We start from the raw sequence: 17270 nt of genomic DNA, 5'->3' as shown, positions 1-17270 counted from the left end.
AGCTCAGTGGTTCTCAAACAAGGGCGATTCTGCCTCCAATGGACACTTGGCCATCTCTGGAGACATTTTTGGTTGTCACAACTTGGTGGTGGTATTGGGGAGTGGGTGGAGACCAGAGATACTGCTCAGTATCCTACAGTGCACAGGCAGACCCCATGACCGAGAATGGTCTGACCCCAGAGTGTCAACAGTACTGAGGCTGGGAAACTCTGATCTATGTGGATACTGAAGTCACCAAGAATTATACCCAGAGAAGTATTTGAGAAAGGAAAATTAAATCACGACATACAATTGAAAAGAGATGAGAGGACATCACCACAGGCTAATAGACAAACAAACAAGATAAACAAGCTGTGGGTATTGTTTGGTGACCAAGATTGAAAGGTGCAGAATGTCAGAGAAGAGGTAGAAACCACGATGGAGGAAGGGTGCCTACCTCACCCCAAGAGGCACATGGGCGTGAGGAGCTGGGAGAGAAAACAAACACAGTCCTTGGGGGAGAGCCAAGCTTCTGTTGGGGGAGAAGGTAAAGAGCGTGTTTTGTCAAGGGGTTGAGAGTACAGGGAACTTTCCTCAGGAATAATTGTGATTTCCTGAGGGCACAATTGAAACATTTCAAGATTTGAGGAGGACTACTAAAATTAACTGGAAGAAGATATTTGGAATACTTACATCTTACAAAGGGCTTATTGCCAAAATACACAAAGAGCTCTTGCAACTCAATAATAAGACAAATGACAAAGGGCTCACAACAGACACTTCACAAAAGAAGACACACAGTTGGCCAAAAGGCACAGGAGAAGATGCCTAAAATCATTAGTCATCCGGGGAAGTGACCATTAAAACCACAAGGATATGCCATTACACACCCATTGGATAAACTAAGATTTTAAAACAACAACCTATCTCTGGAAGGTGATGTAGAGGATGTAGAGTAACTGGAACTCTCATACAGCTCTGGTGGGTGTGTAAAATGGTGGAACCACTTTGAAAAATGATTGGCAGTTTTCCTAAAAGGTAAACCCTCCTACATGATGCAGCCATTCCACTTGATACTTACCCAAGAGAAGCAAAAATGCTTGCACAAAGCCTTGTACACAAATGTTCAGAGCAACTTTACTTACAATAATCCAAGCTGGAAACAACCCAAATGTTCATCATCTGGTGAATGGACAAATTCTAGTACATCTAGCACATCCATACAATGAAAAGTAATGAGTCAACGCATATACACAATAGCACGATGAATTTCAAAACATTATGGGGAATGAAAGAAACCAGTCACCAAAGACAATATACTATTCCATTTTATGAAATTCTAGTTCAGGGAAATCTAATCTAGAGTGACAGAAAATTGGACCAATAATTGGAGATGAGATGGGAGGGGAAGTTGATTGCAAAGGGACCCAATGGACATTTGGCTGGGGGGGGTCATGGAAACGTTTTCTATCTTTTGTTTTTCTTGAAGATTTTATTTATTTGAAAGAGAGCAATCACAAGCAGGCAGAGAGGCAGGCAGAGAGAGAGGAGGAAGCAGGCTCCCTGCCGAGCAGAGAGCCCGATGACGGACTCGATCCCAGGACCCTGAGATGGACCTGAGCTGAAGGTAGAGGCTTAACCCACTGAGACACCCAGGCAAGGGAAACATTTTCTATCTTGACTGTTGCAGTTGTTACAGGGTTTTGACAAAACTCATCAAACTGTACACTTAAAATGACATATTTTATTATACAAACATTATACTTCAATAGAGTGGGCTTTAAAACAAGATGGACAGGGAAGGACAAGAGAGAAAAACAGAGGTGCACAGAGTTGCGGTCTTTCAATTATGAGGTCTACCTTACCTAATTATCTGCTTGTTTTCCCCCTTAGATATTACATCAAGGGAATAAAAATGGTGGTATCTTGGAGTATCCAGGCTATACCTACTGAGAAGGGGCATGAAGGAACTTTCTGGATCTTGAACAGGGTGATGGTTATGTGGGTGTACATCCATATAAAAAGAAATAATTGTGCTATACAGTTAAGATGCATGAACTTCACTGAGTGTACTCTAATAATTTTTTTTTAAATTATACCACAGAACTCTTTTCATGTCAATAAAAATGAATTACAACATTATTTTTATTGCTGACACCCCATTTAAATGACTCCCCTCTCCACTAACATGGCTCGCCAAAGCATTTGACACTTCTGAAACTGATGGCAGATCTCAACAGCCTGTTGCCCCTGCCAGCCTTGCTCTTCGGCTAGATCCATTGTCTCCCATGGACCTGTGTCTGCCCCCCTCCGCACTCCTCTCCTACTTCTCTGATAGGCAGGCCCTCCTCGGTCTCCCCTCACTTCATCCCTTTCCTGGGGTAGGGGTGGGCAGGGAAGATCTCACCTCCTCCTTGCTCCCTGGGTGCCAGAAGTACAGAATCATCAGCTTCCTGGAAATCTCCACTTGGATATGGATAGGCTGCCCAAACTTATCAGATCATGATCCACAGGCTCTCAAATGGGGACACTGGGCAATGTCTAGAGACATTCTTAGCTGACATGATTGGGGGACACTACTGGCATCTAATGGATAGAAGTCAGGGATGCTACTGAACTACTATGCTACCATGCCCAGGGTGACCCCAGACAACATAGAACTCTCCAACCCCAAATGTCAGTAGTGCCAAAGTAGAGAAACCTTGTCCTAAACTGGGTCACTATCTTATCCCAAACCTAAGTCTCCATCTGAGTAAAAGGCATCTTTATGCACCCAATGGCTCCAGCCAGAAGCTATGATCCTTATTCAACAATAAAATTGAATTCAGTCATTCACAGGCAACCATTCCTGAATTAGTTAGGTAATACTAGTTGCAGCAATGTATAAATCTTAAAATGTTTAATGACTCAAATATGATGCAAGTTTGTTGTTCACTCATCCAAACCCAAAGGGAGTGTTCTTAGCCGGCAGGTACTTCCCTTCCTAGGCTCCTTCTATGGTCCCACCACCCTAATCAGGCCACTGCATTCAGCTGCAAGGGCCGGTGGAAGCAGGATGAGAGTGAAGTCACACCTGTTTCTTAAGCTCCTTGGCTTAGAAGTGTCCTATATCATCTTCTTGCAGAATCCATTAATGAAAACTCACCATATGGCTCCTCAGATGCAATGAATGCTGGGAAATGTAGTCCCTGAGTAGAAGGGTGCGATGACCATCCTCCAATGATGCTCACCTCTTGGTATCATGCCCTTGCAGAGTCCCCCGCCCCGCACTGAATCACATGTGACCATTAGAATAATGTGGAAGTGACAATGTGTGACTGCCAAAGCTGGGCTGTATAAGCTATTATAGCTTCCACTTTGCTCTCTCGGGTCATTTGCTCAGGAAGGAAGCCAGCTGCCATGTTGTTAGGACACTCAGTTAATCAAGAGGTCCACCTGGGGAAGAACTGCAGCTTCCTGACAACTGCTGGACACCCAGCTTGTCCAGGACCCAACTTGCTGGCCATGTGAGCAATCTCAGAAGCAGATCTTTCAACTCTAGTGAAGCCTTTGGATAGGATGACAACTCTGGCTGACATCTGACTCCATCTTTATGAAAGACCCCAAGTCACAACACCTAGCTCAGCTCCCCTAGGTTCCTGACCCACAGGAACGGCATATTGATAACGTTTAACGCTATTGTTATTGTTTTATGCCCCTAAATTATGAGGTAGTTTGCTATGTGGGTAACTGCTACAAAGGAGAAGCATGACTTTTAGAAAACAATTTATTCTGCAGTCTGCAAGCTATGTCTCTTCTACCTCCTACTCACTTCACAAGTCCATCTCCTCTACACTGTATCTCCCACAAGCTGCCACCACATTTCTCTTCTGAATGACTACATTTGCCCTATCACTGATCTCCTTTTTTAGAAGACACGTGCCATATCTTTTTATCTCATTGGTTTGTTTGCTTGTTTGTTTTACTTTCCAACATGTAATCATTTCTTTGGGAGAGGGAAGTTCATTGCCTGTAGCTGTGTCCACCATGGTGGCAGTGCTGTCCAGAGGCAGCTGTGACCTTCAAGAAAAATGGTCCCTAATCCTCAGTCTCTGGAACCGTCTGTCTATTTTTTTCCAAGTGGATATTCCAGACTGCCACCCATGCTGGAAATTTCTTGTATCTATAAGATTTTCTCTCTGCTTAAGATAGTTTCTATTGCTTTCAACCGACAACCCTGACTGGCTCATTTGCCTGCATCATTGCCTCATACAACCTATTCTCTACCCATTCGACATTCATTCAGACAATTGGACATTAATTCAATAAATGTTTACCAGGAACCTACTACGTGCCAAACACTGTTCAAACTCACAATCCTGAGATCAAGAATTTCATGCTCTACCAGCTGAGCCAGCCAGGCACCCCTAAGAGTCTGCATTTTTAATAAGATCCAGGTGATGCTGCTGCTGCTTCTGCTGGTCCACGAAGCATACTCTGAGTAGGGAAGGGCTATGCTAATAAATTACATATCAAGAAAAACGAAGCAGAGGAAAGGGATAAGGTGAGCTGGGAGATGAGGGTGAGCTTCAGTTCTAAATAGGGGTATCAGAAGATGACAATAAGCATGGACTTCATGGAGATGAGAAGGGAGCCATGGGGATATGTGAGAGAAGAGCATTTCAGGCAGAGGGCACAGCCAGTGCAAAGGCCCTGAGGCTAGTATGTGTCTGATGAGTTAAAGGAAGAGTGAGGAGGGGCACTTGGGTGGCTCAGTGGGTTAAGGCTTTTGCCCTCGGCTCACTTCATGATCCCAGGGTCCTAGGATTGAGCCCCACATCGGGCTCTCTGCTCAGTGGGGAGCTTGCTTCCCCCCACTCTCTGCCTGCCTCTGCCTACTTGTGATCTCTGTCAAATAAATAAATATTAAAAATCTAAAAAAAAAAAAAAAAGGAAGGAAGGAAGAGTGAGGAGACTGGTGTGGCTACAGTGGAGTGAGCAAGGTGGAGAGAAGGAGGAGGTGAAGCCAGACAGGCATGGGGCAGGAGAGGGCATCCATCATTCTGTGGACTATTATTAGGACTTTAAGCTGAGTGTGCCAGGGAGACACAGGAGGCTTCTAAGAAGGATGACATGAGCTCATGTACGTTTTAAAAGGATTCCTCTGGCCACTACAGGGAGAATAGTTTACAAAGGAGAAGGGGTGGAAGCTGGAATAAATGGGAAGGGGTGACTCCAACTGTCTAGGCAAGAGGCAATGGTGGCTCAAGTCAGGGAGGCAGCCTGCACTGGTGAGTGGTAGAAGATGCTGAGATCTGGGTAAACTTGCAGGGTTGAGCCTGCTGGATTAGCCAAAATAATTAGGTGCCACAAAGAAGGAAAAATAAAGCATGACTCCAAGTTTTGTTTTTGTTTTTGTTTTTTAGTATGAGCAATGGAAGGATGGAAAGAGCAATGCTTTAGTGTGAGAGAGAAGATCAGTAATTCCTCTCAAACACGTTCATTCTGGTATCTAATTAGACATCCCAGGGGATAAGAGAGTGGGGGAGGTCTGGTGCTTCGGGGAGATATCTTGGTGGGAGACACCAACCTGGGAAGCATCAGATATGCAGGTATTGAAGGCCAAGAGTCCAGAGGAGATTATCAAGGGAGTGTGGATAAAGACAAGGGTACAGAACTGAGGCCAAGGGCTCTCCAAGGCAGGGAATCTCCTTAAAAGACAAATCTGGGAGTGCCTGGGTGGCTCAGTCAGTTAAGCATCTGCCTTTGGCTCAAGTCATACTCCTAGGGTCCTAGGATCCAGCCCCACATTGGGCTCCCTGCTCAACAGGAAGCCTGCTTCTCCCTCTCCCTTTGCCCTTCTCCCCTGCTCGTGCTTGCTCTCCTTCTCTCTCTCAAATAAATAAATAAAATCTTAAAAAAATACAAATCTGATAAGAGAAAAAAATTTCATCACAATGAAGACATCCATCAACAAAGAACTGATTAAATACATATACATATATTTAACGTATACATGTATACTATCTATATACATACATAGATACGTCATGGACTGTTATGTGGCCCAAAAAAGCAGACTGATACTTCCATCCAGCTTCTTGGAAGGGAAATGTACCAGGTGAATTCCCATTTTGGATTCCGGAGACCCTAGAAATGGCTAAGGTATGAGCCAGAAGGAGAAGGTCTCTGGAGACTTCATGGTAGAGAGCCAGCCTGCCCACCCTGGGTGCCAACCTCCAGACTGTTATTTGGAGAGAAAGACATTCTTATCTTATCTAAGTCACTGACACTTTGGGGTTAGCCTCTGTCACATCACACCTAATCAGAACAGGCAATCAGGAAACATCAGTAAGGGACGCCTGGGTGGTTCAGTCAGTTAAGCGTCTGCCTTCAGCTCAGTCATGATCCCAGAGTCCTGGGATCAAGTCCCACATTGGGCTCAGTCAGGAGCCCGCCTCTCCCTCTCCCTCTGCCTGCTGCTTCCCCTGCTTGTGCTCTCCCTCTCTGTGTCAAATAAATAAATAAAATCTTTTTTTTAAAGATTTTATTTATCTATTTGACAGGCAGAGATTACAAGTAGGCAGAGAGGCAGGCAGAGAGAGAGAGGAGGAAGCAGGCTCCCCGCTTAGCAGAGAGCCGGATGCGGGGCTCGATCCCAGGACCCTGGGATCATGACCTGAGCTGAAGGCAGAGGCTTTAACCCACTGAGCCACCCAGGCACCCCAATAAATAAAATCTTTTAAAAAATGTAAAAACCAGTAATATTCCACAATACCAATACTTGACAATTTTTAAAGATTTTTTAAAATTTATTTTTGAGAGAGAAAGAGAGCATGAGCAGGGCGAGGGGAAGAGGGAGAAGCCGACTCCCCACTGAGCAGGGAACCCCGTGAGGGATTTGATCCCAGGACCCTGGGATCATGACCTGAGCCGAATGCAGATGCTTAACCGACTGAGCCACCCAGGCGACCCCAAATTTTTTCCATTTCAGGTCACTATCCACTTTATTTCTTTTTAAGAATTATTTATTGGGCACCTGGGTGGCTCAGTGGGTTAAGCTGCTGCCTTCGGCTCAGGTCATGATCTCAGGGTCCTGGGATCAAGTCCCACATCGGGCTCTCTGCTCTGCAGGGAGCCTCCTTCCTCCACTCTCTGCCTGTCTGCCTGCCTACTTGTGATCTCTGTCTGTCAAATTAAATAAATAAAATCTTAAAAAAAAAAAATTATTTATTTATTTGAGAGGGGGTTGCGGAGGAAGAGAGAGAGAGGGAAAGCAGACTGAGGAGCCCAACACGGGGCTCAATCTCACAAACCTGAGATTGTGACCTGAGCCAAAACCAAGAGCTGGATGCTTAACCCGCTGAGCCAGCCAGGTGCCCCACCACTTTGATTTAAATCAGTGGTTTTCAACTGCGAGCAGTTCTCCCCGCCCCCGCCCCCCACCAGGAGGAGACTCCGCAATGAGACATCTTTGACTCCTGTGATGGGGACTGATACTGTCATCTAGTGGGGGACCAGGGTGGCCTTCCACAAACAACGAATTACCCATCATAGAATGCCCGTGGTCAGAAGAGGAAAAAACTAGAATAGAAAACATCAGAAGGCACTACCCAAAGTCAGGATAAATATTTCATGAAACGTTTGTATTTTTGTGTCCTCAGACACTATATGTCTCTCTCCTTGTGAGTCCTAATCTAAAAGGTTGGACGAAAGCTGTCCCGAGGACCACAGAACTGATTCCGACCTCCGGCTTCCAGGAGCTCCCTTTCCACAGGGCATAAAGAGGACAGAATGAATTGATGTCACAACGGACAGCCATTTAAAGGAGGCAGGGGTTCCAGAGTGGACCTGGGGTATCAGCAAGGCGAATCAGGGAAGGCTTCCCCAAAGAGATGACGTTTGAGGGGAGACTGATGTGTTGGGAAGCAGCTAGATTCAGGAAGAGGACGCGAGCAAAGCCCAGGTGCCTGGACGGGGCTTGGTCTGTTTGAGGGACGGAAAGCTGGCCCGTGTCACCGCTGGAGCCAAGTGGGGAAGGGAGGGTGGAGGCAGGTGACAGAGGAGGCCAGCGTGGGTGACAGGGAGCCCAGTGGAAGGCTTTCAGCAAGGGAGGGTTAGGGTGAGCTTTCTCTGGTTGCTAAAGGGAGAAGTAACTGCAGGACCCAGAGAGAAGCTGGAATACACAGGGGCTGTTACCGACGGAGGAGGTGAAAAGCAGCTGAAATATGGACAGGTAGAGCAGGTGAAACAAAGGGAAGCAGTGAGGTCAGGGGGCGCGGGGGTGTTGGGGGAGGGACTGCGGGGGCTGCAGCAGCTGACGGCCCACCCTTCTCCCCAGGGCAGGGCGGGAGCTTGGGACCTAGCAGAACCGGTTGGGCAGGGCCACCCACCTGACTCACAGCAGAAACTGGGACGGCCCATGCTGCCCACCTACGTCCACAGTCTCCACTGGGGAATGCCACGCCCCGGGCCCAAACACTGGCTCCCCGCGACCCCCAAGCCCTGTCAGTGATGCCTAGATCTAGGCCTTCTTTCAGGGCTGCCTCTGAGGCCTCCTCCAAGCTCTTCTACTTCCAGGTCTTTTTCTCAGTCCTGCCCTGATTCCATATGGCATAAGTGTCCGTGTCCTGTTCTCTCTCTCCATCAGACTGGGATCCACTGTGAACACAGAGGGTACAAAAACTACCCTTATCTAGGGCACCCAGCATCAATGCTAGGGTCCAGCATTTAGGCTCTGTCTGCCTGATGAACTCCTATCTATCTGTCAAAACCCACCTCAAAAGGACCCTCTTAAGGGAGGACTTCTTGGATGGCCGTGGTTCCTGGGTAACACAATCAGTAATTAAAACCCATCAATAGTGAATGCAAACTGAGCATTTACTATGTTCCAGGCCCCATTCCAAGGGCATTATAGTGGCCCTAGGGTGTATGTTTTTTTTTTTTAAAGATTTTATTTATTTATTTGACAGAAAGAAAGATCACAGGTAGGCAGAGAGGCAGGCAGAGAGAGAGGAGTAAACAGGCTCCCTGCTGAGCAGAGAGCCCATGCAAGGCTCCATCCCAGGACCCTGAGATCATGACTCAAGCCGAAAGCAGAGGCTTAACCCACTGAGCCCCCCAGGCGCCCCTCAGGGTGTATGTTATCAATCTCCCTATTTGCAGATGGAAAATGGAGGCTCAGAGGCACATGGCTAGTAAGTAATGGGGCTCAAATTTGAACTCGGAGGACTTCAGTATGCGCTTCCGCAGCAGGTCTCTTTAAGTCCACCCCTGTGAGATTGGTGCGATCATTGCTATCTCCCAGATGAGAAACTTCATGCTCAGAGGGGGTTGAACAATGTGCCTAAGATCACACAGAACTTCCTGAGTTGAGCCAGCCTGGCAGGTGGGGCAGCTGCCTCTAAAGCTTTCAGCTCTTAACCTTCCTCCCTTATCACCCCTTGTTCTAGGCTCTGAGGACCCCTGTAAGAAGGTGGCATTTGGGGGTGCCTGGGTGGCTCAGTGGGTTAAGCCTCTGCCTTCAGCTCAGGTCATGATCTCAGGGTCCTGGGATGGAGTCCTGCTTCGGGCTCTCTGCTCAGCAGGGAGCCTGCTTCCCCTGCTCTCTCTGCCTGCTTGTGATCTCTCTGTCAAATAAATAAATAAAACCTTTTAAAAAGAAGAAGAAGAGGAAGAAAAAGAAGAAGGAGGAGGAGGAGGAGGAGGAGAAGGTGGCATTTGAGCTGATTTGGGGGGAAAGAGAGGTCTCAAACCTTAACAGGAGCCTTCCTATTTCCATCCCTTTGCCCATTCTTCTGCCAGGAATGTCTTTCCCCACCTAACAAACTCCTATCCATACTTCAAAACCCAGCTCCAATACTCACTCCACCTTGGAAACCTTTCCACACAAATCTCTCCCAGGCAGAGCCTGCAACACCCATCCTTGGGCTCCCACAGCCTGGGGTCCATAGATAATGGAAGGTCTCGGTAGGAGTTAGCCCCACCAAGCTGGAAGCTTGGCTAGGCCGGGACCCCAGTGGGCACAAAGGAAATTATTTTTATTTATTTATTAACATTTAAAAGTAAGCTTTAGCCCAACGTGGTGCTTGAACTCACGACCTCCAGATGCAGTCGCATGCTCCACCGACTCAGCCAGCCAGGCGCCCCTGAGGCTAATCTTTACGTTAAGGAATAACTAATTCATTGGGAAGGGCACTAGAACTGGGCTCATTAAGGGGCCTCCGCCTCGGTTCCCTTCAGGCTCCGGTCCACCCTCGCCCCGCCCCTAAGCACGCCGGTCCCGCTCCCCGGACGTGGGCGGCCCGTGAGCATGCGCCCTAGGTGCAACGCACGCCGGGAGTTGTAGTTCTGCCATCGGACGGAAGCCGGGACGGACTGCGGCGGGATGTGGCCCGGAATATTGGTTGGGGGGGCCCGGGTGGCGGCAGGTAGGTTCCCCGTGCTGGGGCCTCGCCTCGCCGCCCGGTTCTCCCCGCGGCGGACGCCCAAGACCGGCCTGGCCCTGCAGCGGAGCCTGCACGCGACGGCGGCCCGGGCTCTCCCGCTCATTCCCATCGTGGTGGAGCAGACGGTACAGCGGCCGCGGGAACTCGACCCGGCGTGGGAGTCGGGGGTCTCCGGGCCGCGGGCACTGCCGGCCTCTGACCCCCACCGCCACCTTTCTCCCACAGGGTCGCGGCGAGCGCGCCTATGACATCTACTCGCGGCTGTTGCGGGAGCGTATCGTGTGTGTCATGGGTCCAGTGAGTGCCCTGCCGGGATTGTCCTCTGCGCCTGCCCAGACCCCATGCGCGCCTCCTCCTCCGCGAACCCCCTTGACCTCTTGACCTCTCCCACCAAGGTTCCGCCTTGGTCCCAGTCTGACACCCCACTTCCTGGGCACATGAGCCTTCAACCCCCTCTTCTGGCCCCATCCCCCACCCCTAGCCCTTCTTCAGCCTCTGCTTTTCCCTACCTGATTTCTGACTCCCTCCCTCACCAGTGACCCTCCTCCCCATTCCTGGCTCTGATCCCCATCCCCCCATCTGACCCTCCTGACCCCTTCAGTTCTTGCCCTGAGCCCACTGACTCCCCCCACTTCCTGTGCTCCAACCCCCTGGCGCCCTACCACCCCTCACCATCTCCCCTCTCTGGTGCTGAGTCCTCCCCAGCGGTCTTCCTTGGGCTCTGACACCCATCCCTGTTCCCCAGCCACCTCACAGTTGCCTGGGTTAGCCTGCTCCTTGCCCTCCAGCTGGGCGCACCCACCCTCCCCGCTTCCTTGCAGATCGACGACAGCGTCGCCAGCCTGGTTATTGCGCAGCTGCTGTTCCTGCAGTCGGAGAGCAACAAGAAGCCCATCCACATGTACATCAACAGTCCTGGTGAGCACAGCCATCCCCCCCTGGGGGCCAGGGCCGCTTCCTGGGTCACTCCAGGTGACTCGGGGCAGACGCCCCCCACCCCACTTCCATCAGGAACATTCTCCCTCTGGAGGACGAAAGGGTGCTGAGCTTCCTTCAGAATCCCAAAACTGTCTCAAAACCTCCAAAAGTTGCCTGGTCCTTGCTTTTAAGTCTAGGTTCCCAAACTGGCAGCCGAGCCTGCCTCTGATCACACATGTAACACATTACCAGCCTGACCGGGTGGTCGGCATATTTTAAAATTAATAGCTGCTGCCACCAGCACCAACCCCCTCCCAAAAGAGAAGAGCTCATCTCGACCGAGCGCCAACTGTGCCTTGTACTTGAAGCGTTTCATAGGCATTGAACTCATCTGGTCCTCGTGGCAGTGGCCCGTGGTTGGTCCGGTTCCCCCCGTCTGCGAGGAGACAGTTTGGCAGGCTGGGTAACTTGCCCAAGGTCACCCAGACCACACTGCCAGGACACGCTGACTCCAGAGCGTCCCTCTCGGCCACCACTCTCCCCGCTTTCCACCTTCCCTTGCAACTCTGACAGATCTGGTCCCCCGGGGGCCTGTGTACAAGGGCGGTCAGGGTCAGCTCGCTCTGGAGCACGTGCTCTCCTCTCCCCCATTCAGTTCGTGTCACCTGTTACTGTCGCCTCCCTGCCCTCGGAAGTATTCACGTTTGTGACATGGGCTTCAAAGGGCTGTCTCTACACAAGCCCCCCCAAGGCCAGGGGCCGCACTGGGGGAAGGCTGGGGGGGAGGAGCCCGTGCAGCCCCCTCACTCCCGCTGCTCACTCCGCCCCGCCTGCAGGCGGCATGGTGACATCGGGCCTGGCCATCTACGACACGATGCAGTACATCCTGAACCCCATCTGCACGTGGTGTGTGGGCCAGGCCGCCAGCATGGGCTCCCTGCTTCTGGCTGCCGGCACCCCGGGCATGCGCCACTCGCTCCCCAACTCCCGCATCATGATCCACCAGCCCTCCGGGGGTGCCCGGGTGAGTGCCGGGCCCACGCAGGCTGCTTTGGGATGGGGGTGGCGTCTGGACAGAAGGACCAACTGGGTGGAAGTCACGGGCGAGTGTCAGTGTTGGCAAGTGTAGGTTTCACAATGATTTCAGGTGAGGCCAGCGGATCAGGAAAGGACAGCCACTGGAGAGACCGTTTGTTACTCACAGTTCCCGGGGCGGGGTGGGCAGGGGGCTTGCCCTGTCACGTTTGCCCACGTGGGAAGCACCAGCGTCACTCAGGAGGCACAGAGCAGGGGTGGGGGGTGGATAGGGATTTTACTGTGGTTTCTGCAGGAAGGAACAGTGAGGCAGGGCCCGCAGGGCTCAGGACGGGCTAGTCTGAATTATCTCAGCGGGCTCTGGGGGATAGGGGATGGCTTCGTTGTCTGGCCCTGGCCCTGGGGGAAGAGGGCAGGGGACAGTGGCCCTGAGTATGGGGGCCCCGTGGAGGAGGGGGGCGCATTTGGGATCAGCTGGTTTGCCTGTGAAAACTCATGGCAGAGCTGGAGCTGTCCGCTGGCTCCCGGAATCCGCTTGCCCTGGGAGGGGCGAGGCTCCACGTGCAGAAAATACAGTTAATACCGGAAGCTTTCCGGCACCTGGGTGCCTCCGTCAGCTAAGCATCTGACTCTTGATTTTGGCTCAGGTCACAGTCTCGGGGTTGCGGAATCGAGCCCCACATCGCATGGGGCTCCCCGCTCAGTGGGGAGTCTGCTTCTCCGTCTCCCTCTGCCCCCACCCCATCTCTCTCTCTCTAAAAGGAATAAATAAAATCTTAAAAAAAAAAAAAAGTACAGGAAGCCTTCCTGGTAGGAGCAAAGATGCTCCAGGGTGTGTGGGCCTCGAAAAGCCCCACTCCACCCGTCTGAATGCCCTCCCCGGCCTCCCTGCGAGTGGCTGATGCTTACTGTGACCTTCTCCTTCGTTCCCTCAGGGCCAAGCCACAGACATCGCCATCCAGGCAGAGGAGATCATGAAACTCAAGAAGCAGCTCTACGGCATCTACGCCAAGCACACCAAACAGAGCCTGCAGGTGATTGGTGAGTGCCCCCCCGCGCCCCGCCCTCCTTTATTTCCACCAACATGCACACGTGTGGCAGGCCTTGTGCCAAGCCAGGGCCTCTCGACCCTGGCACCGCTGACCCTCAGGGCTGGACCATCCTCTGTCCTGGCCGCTGTGGGACGTGAAGCCGTGTTCCCGGCCACCCCCCACTGGATGCCAGAAGCACCTTCCGTTTGTGACGACCAAAGCTGCCCCTGGATTCACCCAACCCCTAATGGAAATCCCCTGTCCTAAGCACTTTAAAAAGACCAGTTTGCAGAATCTTCATAAAAACTCACTTAAAACGGGTCAAAGGTTTGAGCACTGTCCTCAATAAAGAATTTTCTAGATTGCCAAGAAATATAAGAAAAGATACTCATCCTCTTTAGTGACGATACTTTAAAATGACATCATTAGGGGCACCTGGCTGGCTCAGTTAGGAGAGACGCGACTGCTGGTCTCAGGGTCAGGAGTTCAAGCCCCATGTTGGGCACGGAGATGACTCAAAATTAAATAAATAAGTAAAATTGCCCATATATATACACATACAGATGTAACATATATATATTTTAAGACTTTTTTTAATCTTTCTTTTCTTTTTTTTTTAAAGATCTATTTATTTATTTATTTGACAGAGAGAGCACAGGTAGGCAGAGCTGTAGGCAGAGGGAGAGGGAGAAGCAGGCTCTCAGCTGAGCAGGGAGCCTGATGCAGGGTTCGATCCCAGGAACCCGGAATCATGACCGGAGCCAAAGGCAGCCACTTAACGACTGAGCCACCCAGGCGCCCCAATTTATTTATTTTCGAGAGTACATGGGGGGAGGGGCAGAAGGAGAGGGAGTGACTCCACACTGACCGTGGAGCCCGACACAGGGTCTCCATCCCACGACCCTGAGATCTCGACGGGAGCTGAAACCAAGAGTCGGACGCTTCAACGACTGTGCCACCCAGGCACCCCTTGCGCATCTGTTTCTTACAAGAGAACATCATTAGTCGAGGGAAAGGCCAGTTAAGGCCCCAGGGAGATACCATTTTAATCCACCGGAAGAGCTAACATCCAGAACCGGACACCGGCACCAGTGAGAACTGGAACTGGAAGTGGAAGTGGAACCCTCACCTGTGGCGGGCGGGAGCGAAGAGGAAAGCCGTCTGACACCCCCTGCTTGGGCTCAGAAGGTTCCAGACGCCCCGGCTCCCCTACTCTGCATGCACGCAGATGTGGGTGCTTCTGTCCACCAAAGCTGCGGATGGGCGAGCCGACTGTCGTCCTGACTGCCTGTGTGTGGGGGCCCCACGCCGGGAGACACCCCCATGCCCAGCAGCACAGCGAGTGCATTCGTGCTTAATTTATGCTGTGGAGTCCCACAAGGCAACGACAGAGACCCAACCATGGCGACACGCGGCAGCTGGGCTGAATCTCAGACACAGTGCCGAGTAGGAAAAAGGAGTAAATACTCTGATTCCACATATTTAAAAACAAAAAGAAGCATGCTTATCTCTGCTGTCATGCCACCATTAGGCTAGCGGTTACTGTTGGGCCAGAGGAGTCAGTGACTGGAAGGAGGCGCCCCCCAGGGGCAGCTGGGGACCTGGGGCTGGCCCCTGTCTCAGTCTGGGTGCTGGCCATGTGGGTATATGAAATTCACACTGAAATTCGCACTGTCCACTTGCATCTGGATGTGTGTTAGACATCAGGAACCAGTAAAAAAAGAAAAATGGAATGGGTATTTTACCAATGGGGAAACTGAGGTACCAAGAGGGGAAAGGCAAGGTCACCCGGCGAAGAAGGGACAGAACAGGGCCCCCGACCTGGCCCCAGGTCTCCAGCTTTAACCCACCCCCCCCCCGCCTCTTGCTTCCCCTGGCAGAGTCGGCCATGGAGAGGGACCGCTACATGAGCCCCATGGAGGCCCAGGAGTTTGGCATCTTGGACAAGGTTCTGGTCCACCCTCCCCAGGACGGTGAGGATGAGCCCGAGCTGGTGCAGAAGGAGCCTGTGGGGGCGGCAACGACAGCAGAGCCCACCCCTGCCAGCATCTGAGAGCCAGACCTCACCCTCCAGAGGAGTTTCGGGGGAGGCCAGGCGCCAGTCAGGAGCTGGAGATGCAGCCCTGCCCACCCCTCGCTGCTGAGCCTGGAAGGGCCCCAGGAGGAACTCTGGGTTTGGGGCTGCCCCTCAGGGCATGTATCTTGAATGAGACACTGTGATTTTCAATTAAATCTTTGTAGTCTTTGAGCCCCATCTGTGTCACCTTCCCTGCCTGCCCCACGTGGCATGCACATCTGTGCCCTGCATGATGCCTCATCTGCCTTCACCCCAGCCCTGAGTCTCTGACCTTCCAAGCCCTAACTGCAGCAAACCCTGCTGAGCAAAAAGGATATTTCAGGCACTATTCTAGAGGCCACGACATATCCTGAAGCAAACAAAATTCCCTGCCTTCAAAGAACTTAACTCTTGTGGTGGTAGACAGTTTTTTAAAAAAAAACAGGGAAAGAGGTATGCAGAACGTGTGTGTGTGTGTGTGTGTAAGAGAAAGAGAGTTACAGCTTTCAGTGGGGTGGCCAGTGAAGGCCTTGCTGAGAAAGTGATGCTTGAACAAGAACAAGGTTTAAGGTAAGAGAAGGACAGAGCAGTCCAGGCAGCAGGCATAGCAAGTGCAAAGGCCCTGTGGCAGGACTGTGACTGCCATGTGGGAGGGGCCCCGAGGAGACTCATGGCTGACGTGAAGTGGTTGGGGGACAAGGCAGAGGTGTGAACAGAAAGGAAGGAGGACGGAGCTTAGAAGGCCTGGTGGATCTGAGCAAAGAGGGACATGAGCCATGGAGGGTTCTGAGAAGAACAAAAAAGCAGGAGCACTATGGCTCCCACGGAGTACTGGAAGGACTGCAGCCAGCATGGAAACCGGGAGATGAGTTCAGAGACTCGGAATAATCAGATGAAAGCTGGTGGCCCCAGCTGGGTGGCCAGGAGAGGTGGGATTCTAGCCAGGTTTTAAAGGCAGAGCTGACAGGTGGAAAGGCTGTCAGAAGGCGCAGGTGTGGGGGCAGGGGATCAGGAGTCCAGTTTGGACACATGTTACTTCTGGTGCTTGATGTGCCTCAGACATCCGGGGGAGGGAGGGTGGATAAATCTGGGGTTGGGACTGAGAATGAAAATGGAAAAGACATCATTGGGTATGTCAATAAACTAGTAGTCAGCCTGAGAACCTGCTGCTGGATCTGGCACAGCGGAAGTCACTGACAGAATGAGCGGGACCCCACGTTCAGGGTTGTAGGGGCTGAATGCCAGCCTGGCGTGCACCCAGAGGGAAGGGGCGGGAAAACATGGGAGCTCGACACATTTTTCAAGAAACGTCATTGTATAAGGAGAGCAGAGAATGTGTGGCTGTCCCCGGAGGCGTCATGGGGTCAATATTTCAACATGCATTTCTAAAAAGATAAATCTTTAAAAAGGCCACCAAAATACCATTTGCAAACCCCCATCCCCCAAAAAACAAAATCATCCCAAATCCAACCAGTGTGCAAATCTCCCCAGTTGCCCATATGTTATTAGTTTGTTCGAATCTGCCTCCAGGTAAGGTGCATACCTTGCAACTGAAGCCTCTTTTAACTGCGTGTTTTCTCCTCCATCTCTCTCTCAATCTCTCCCTCCTTTTCTTCTCTTTCCTTGAAATTCAGCCGTTGGTCTTGTGGACTTCCCATCTGAATTTTGATGATGGGATCAGGACCAGCTGTGACCTTTGTCTGTCCTTGATATTTCCTATGACTTAACGTATAAACCTAGAGAAGTCTGATCGGGTTCAGATTCTGCTTTGGGGCAAATGGTCTCTTAAGTGGAGTTGTGTCCGTCCTTCAGGAGGCCCCCAAA

At 51.2% G+C, this 17270-nt stretch overlaps 1 protein-coding gene across 1 annotated transcript; it reads left to right on the top strand.

The window, feature by feature from the left end:
- Window positions 1-10300: 10300 nt before the first annotated feature.
- LOC122909826 (caseinolytic mitochondrial matrix peptidase proteolytic subunit) lies at window positions 10301-15638 on the top strand. The gene is made up of 6 exons (XM_044254433.1): window positions 10301-10531; window positions 10632-10703; window positions 11228-11324; window positions 12161-12348; window positions 13295-13400; window positions 15271-15638. Exons 1-6 carry the CDS (start codon window positions 10346-10348, stop codon window positions 15441-15443), a joined length of 822 nt encoding a protein of 273 aa, XP_044110368.1. The 5' UTR covers window positions 10301-10345; the 3' UTR covers window positions 15444-15638.
- Window positions 15639-17270: the final 1632 nt, after the last annotated feature.

The sequence above is a fragment of the Neovison vison genome, chromosome 6, assembly GCF_020171115.1.
Source record: "Neovison vison isolate M4711 chromosome 6, ASM_NN_V1, whole genome shotgun sequence".
Lineage (NCBI taxonomy): Eukaryota > Metazoa > Chordata > Mammalia > Carnivora > Mustelidae > Neogale > Neogale vison.
This window is presented reverse-complemented; position numbering and strand designations above follow the sequence as displayed.

What these genes read in the sequence shown, in the direction of transcription:
- LOC122909826 (XM_044254433.1), top strand. Translation starts at nt 10,346, where the DNA reads ATGTGGCCCGGAATATTGGTTGGGGGGGCCCGGGTGGCGGCAGGTAGG. An exon ending in CATGTACATCAACAGTCCTG is followed by an intron (nt 11,325 to 12,160) that starts GTGAGCACAGCC and finishes CCCCGCCTGCAG; the next exon opens with GCGGCATGGTGACATCGGGC. An exon ending in AGCCCTCCGGGGGTGCCCGG is followed by an intron (nt 12,349 to 13,294) that starts GTGAGTGCCGGG and finishes TCGTTCCCTCAG; the next exon opens with GGCCAAGCCACAGACATCGC.